This window comes from Urocampus carinirostris, chromosome 12 (genome assembly GCF_059441175.1).
Source record: "Urocampus carinirostris isolate Australia breed hairy pipefish chromosome 12, RoL_Ucar_1.0, whole genome shotgun sequence".
In the NCBI taxonomy this organism is placed as follows: Eukaryota; Metazoa; Chordata; class Actinopteri; order Syngnathiformes; family Syngnathidae; genus Urocampus; species Urocampus carinirostris.
In genome coordinates this window covers 11,203,703-11,209,208 of record NC_142360.1, presented here as the reverse complement: position 1 = coordinate 11,209,208, position 5,506 = coordinate 11,203,703, and the positions used below count along the sequence as shown (strand labels likewise).

General features: G+C 39.7%; 1 protein-coding gene across 1 annotated transcript; it reads right to left on the bottom strand.

Moving 5' to 3' along the window:
- Positions 1-253: 253 nt before the first annotated feature.
- On the bottom strand, positions 254-4,618 carry LOC148354932 (retinoschisin-like). The gene is made up of 5 exons (XM_088349387.1): positions 4,529-4,618; positions 3,833-3,858; positions 2,931-3,123; positions 2,535-2,872; positions 254-595 (listed from the first exon to the last, which is right to left on the bottom strand). The coding sequence occupies exons 1-5, from the start codon at positions 4,581-4,583 to the stop codon at positions 443-445; spliced, it is 765 nt and encodes a 254-aa protein (XP_088205513.1). The 5' UTR covers positions 4,584-4,618; the 3' UTR covers positions 254-442.
- Positions 4,619-5,506: the final 888 nt, after the last annotated feature.

Genomic DNA, 5,506 nt, shown 5'->3' with positions numbered 1-5,506 from the left:
TGGTGGAACCAGATGTCGTTTTGTAAGGGTACGTTCTATGGAATAAATTATTTCAATTTAAACAATATATTTTTATGCAACCCTAGATTTTACTGAAGTTTTAATTACATGTGTCTTCAAGTCCATGTGCGCCTTGTATATGAAAAATAGATCTCAAAAGACCATTTTTGGGGATGCACATTACATTTCCGTGTGCCTTATAGTGCAGATAATACGGTAATCATTTTTTTATGTCAAGAATCCAACAAGGACATGACTGCAAATTTCAATATTTATTGATCATTTGCCTTAAAATATGGAAGTTTCAACATGTGTGTGATCCGAGCATGTTGATCTACAGTATATTTCTGTTTTTACGTTGAAGTGCATCATGCTTCGGTTGTTCTCATGAACTTTCTCCCTTGAGAAGAGCAAGAGTTGGGTTTTAGGAGCGAGTAGCCTTTCAGACGCATTTGGCCACACACATGAGCAGCTCCATGCGGACAGCGATGCGGGTGTGCCAGCCCAGAGGTAGCAGTCGGATGTAGCGTGCCACGATGGGTGGGCGCAGGAGGTTTTGCACCACGGAGGAGCGGTCCGAATTCCCGTAGAAGACCTGAGAGGCATACAGACGAGACCCAGTGGTGAGTAGTGAGCACTTTTGACAAGTCAATTTACGGGCACTGAACAAGCTGCGGTCAATCATGGACCAGTCATTACATCCACTACACAGCATCATCTCCAAACAGAAGAGCAGCTTCAGCGACAGACTGCTGTCACAGTCTTGTTCTATGGACAGACTGAGGGGATCATTTATTCCTCATGCCACAAGGCTCTTTAACTCCACCCGGGGGAGTAAAAGCCCACATTAAACCCCACCCCTACATTTGCATATTACCCCATTTTTATTACAGTGTGTATTTCCGTAGCACTATTTAAATACTCTATAGCAAAACGTTATATTGCGTATTTTTGTATTCTATATCTTTATTTAATTATTTTATTTTTCAACACAAAGATACTGCAAATTTCCCTACAGGGATGAATAAAGTCTTCATCTATCCATCTTTCCATCTATCTATCTATCTATCTATCTATCTATCTATCTATCTATCTATCTATCTATCTATCTATCTATCTATCTATTGTTGCTGTAGCACAAAAACAAAAATATTGGCTTTACCCTTTTAGATTAAAATGTTCATGTATTTTACGTAATAGGTTTTGTATTTTGACAAAACTATGACTTAATTTTTTTTTAAATGTTGTGACTTGTATCTTTCTAGTGTAACCGCTAGACACTTTCGCACACTGGATTTGCACATTAAATCAAAGTTTGGAGGCTTGCGTATGTACGCATTGACATTTCGTTTGCAAGGAAAAGTTACAAAGATCGTATACTTTATATATGGACCCTTTCTCAACCGCATCAGCTTTCTTATTCCACTTTCATTTCAAAAGAAACGGCTCGCCTCTTCTTTACACTTTACACCAACCATATTGAATGAATGCAAGAGATATTTAACAACAAAAATGTCAAAGATACAGTATATAATGTTAACACACAAACTAGGAAGAGGAAGCGGATTTCTTCGGGGTGGACTCTTGGTAACACACAATACAAAATCTAACTTACGGCAATGTCCGGATATTTTTTGACATCCCGAAAAAAATGTTCGTAACCACCGTTTGTCGTAAGTCGAATGGTTGTAAGTGTATATATATACATATATGTATGTATGTATTGCCATCAACATAATAAAAGACTCTTCCCACCACCTCTTTGACCTGTTTCCCTTTGGTAGGTGCTACAGGGCCCTTAAAACAAGAACTAACAGGCTTGTGTGTTTAAAACCATATCTGGTTCTTCATGTGCTCTTACTGTAAAGTAAAAAAAAAATCATATCTCATCCGCCATGTAATAATAATAATAATAATAATAATTTCCTTGTATTGTCATTCTGTGTAACAATGTACACAGAACGAAATGTCGATTGCACCTGACCCGTTGTAGCGAGCCGATGCAGCCGCAGCCAACAGAGGGCGCCGCCGACCACTTTTTGCTTATTTTTGCTCAATACACGATACTGCGTGGTTAAAATCTGAGCACTTTTTTTGTTGGACTGCAAGCAACTGACTGATCTTGGTTTCCTTCTTTTTCAAGGTTACATTGTTTGTTAATCTTAAACAAAATGTAGTCAATTTTTTTCGTCTTTTATTAGCATATTTGATATCAGAGTTATTTAAGGAATAATCAAAAGTAATATATTTACACTACTTTAATGTTATAATATTCGGATTACATTACTGACTACATTTTTGAACAGGTAATTATTACCTGTATTGGAGTACATTTTTAAAGTATTCCTCCCGACCCTGATCTCTTGGCATTACTTTGTAAATATTTTTGCCTAATTTTCTTAACATTGAAGAGAAAAATAAGATAAAACAAAGTATTTATTACATTTGTTTTGTTACGTCATTATCAATGACAATAAAGACGATTCAATCCAAAATACACATATAGTTTTGACAATGGGTGTTCGTGTGCTTACTCTGTTGTTTCCGGTTTGGTCTTTGTAGTACACCCAGTTAAGAGTTTCTGTAGTGCGGTACTGGATGCTGTACTTTGTGATCCACTCATCTGAGTCGCAGCGACCTTGCGTCAGGATACCCGACACCACGCCCACTTCCTGCAGGTCAATCTGCAGCCACTGGTGCAGATCATTGTACTTAGAAAGCCATGCACAGCCGAAGCCCTGGTTGTTGAGTCGCGCCCTGTTGGGGACCCAAGAGGAGTACCAGCTGCTGTACTGGTCCTGGTGGGAACAGCTGATCTGGTCCGACGTCACAGAACCGGACTCGAAGCCCAAAGGTCTGTGGTACGGGCATTCTGGAAGGACGAGGCCACGTTTGTTGTAAACCGCGAGACTGCGAATATATTTTCTTACCTGGCATACAAGTCGGGGGTCGGACGCGAATCGGCTCCGGTGCAGACGTGGTCGTGACGGCATCGGAGAAGGCGGTGGTGGCCACGGCCTCGCAATCGCATGTACATGCTTTCACATTCCTGGAGGTCCAAGTCTCTTGGATTTGCTGATCCTCCTCCTGAAGCTCCTCCTCTACCTGCAACATCTCTTCTTCCTGTCTCGACCCGAACGATAAAAATTTAGAAGCACACTTTCTTAAGCAATAACGGGCGCCGAAACCATGGGCCTAGATCAGGGGTGCCAAACATACAGCCTGCAGGCCGGATTTCATCTGGGATGCGAGAGAATGCTGCGAGTAGCACTGGAGAAACATGAGCCGTATTATGTCAAACATTGACCTGCAGTTTCAAATATGTCCAATGGATGTCACCATAACCAGGCACCACTCCCAAATCAAACCAACCACTTTAGCTGTATTTGCTGATTATTGATTATCAACCAGAGAACATTTGAGGGAACGACCATCCCAATGTTTTTTACTTAAAATACAATTGCACTCACAACTGCAACACTTGCTACTAGACTATGCTTTTCACCCCAGTCAAGGGTGTACTTTTGTCAAGAACCTGGATATAAAAATACAAAATTAAATGACAGCACCTGGATGTCCGTGCAGAACCTTAAGGACGCTTTAGCTTTTCCTGTAATAGATATAGGATAGCATAGTTCCCAATTTCAGATAAAGATTTCCAATAAAAAGTAAACAGCAGAAATGCTTATAAATTTTATCATCATTAACACTTAAATGTGTATCTGTGTGCAGCTTTAGTTACTTTCCAGTTTGCATGAGTTTTTTCTACCTTGTGCTAAAATGAATTTGACACCCCTGGTCTACATGAAGGAAAGGCATTTTTTGTTTTTACCTCCTGAGAGTCAACAGCAGTGAGGACTGTACCAAATCCATGCATGCACGGAAGGGAAAAAGACAACTCTGAACATGTTATAGACAACAGCTAAACAAGGTTTAGTGGAAAAACCGTAACAAACGAAAACGTAGATCAATGTCCATTAGATGAAGGATTAACATAATGCCGTCTTCTAATTGAAATGGTTGACGTACTGTTCAATTTCGGGATTTGGTCCCTGAGACTTTGTTATTTGCTTTATAAAAATTACAATTTTATTTTATCTATTGCATAGGTAGTATTCAAACTGTTGTCAAAGCCAATTTTTCTTTCCAGCCTGGGAGTTGTTGCCCAAAATGGAAATTCATACCAAAATGGCCCGAGTTACTGTTCATTTTCAAGACTTAGTTGAGCAAATTCAGATAATTCAAATTAATTCGGTTAGTTGAAATAAAGCCGGTTTTAACATACCATTTTTTAAGAGACCAAACCAGGTACTAGCTACTCTAAATCAGAGCACAGTATCAGTCTATTTTTTTTACCCGTGAAAAAATAAAATCAACCATTAAAACCGTACCATGCACGTTGCCTGCTTTTTCCAGAACAGGATGTATTTTTTTGTAACTTTCAAAGGTTCCACTGTTTATCCTGTTTTAATAAAATAGCTTTGTACACTTCTAATATTATTTACAATAATGAAGTTTGCAGACTCACCCTGCAAGAAGATGAGGAGGAAAAGGAGCGCTGCCCAACAGAGCTTGGCCTCCATCTCGCTGCTCGGCCGTGCTAGAAATGGGATGCGAGCCGCGCGTCGGATTGGGATTGAGATTACACTAATCCAGCGCAGTAAAGCGTGAGGGCTTCATCTAATACGCATTATTGGCTAACTAAATAAATGAGTGACACATCTTGCTTTCTCCTCAGCAATCGCAAAAGGTCAAATCTCTTTTGTTTTGGATGTCTTTGCCTTTTCTTGAAAATGTGTGTGCACATGTATCTATTTTCAGCATCTGTATGTTGTTACTTTATGTTTTATGAATACATGTATTAAAATGTAATAAATATGTTCTCTATATTCTTAATATATTTACGTTAAGTTTTGTAGTTTGGTCAAGATAAGGAGAAAATGCATTAACGAATTTTGAACTTGCAAATACTCTCAAGAACCGAAACAGCATCAGGACCCAAATGCGTGACGTTTCTCCCACAAGCCTTTTATTTTACGAGAAATGGGGAGTCATGCACGTTACGCAGCAGTCTGGAACGGAATGATAGCTAGCCAGAGGCCGGCAAGATCGATACCAATTGCCCGAGTAGATATCGGACAGATGGGGTCGATACTGGACAGGACGGGACAGACAGGATTGATAATGAAACAGGATATCAAAATTAAAGGAAGAGTGAGAGCACTGAGCTTAAATAGATGGAAAGCTAATCTGTCAACGAGCCTCAGCCGGCGCCACACGGGCGGGGCCAATCGGGCGCCATGGCAACCGTGACAAAGACAACATGTAGGGACTGTTTTAAAGGTATGCCCCGAGCTTTTTATTTTTACAAAATCAAAGGGTGTAGTAATCAATAGCAATATTATCTGCCAATAGTGAAAATGGTGTAGATAGTGCATAGTAGTCAAAATAACAACTGTGAGCAATAACAGTCAAAATAAAGATCAACCCTGGCATCCTATGCAAT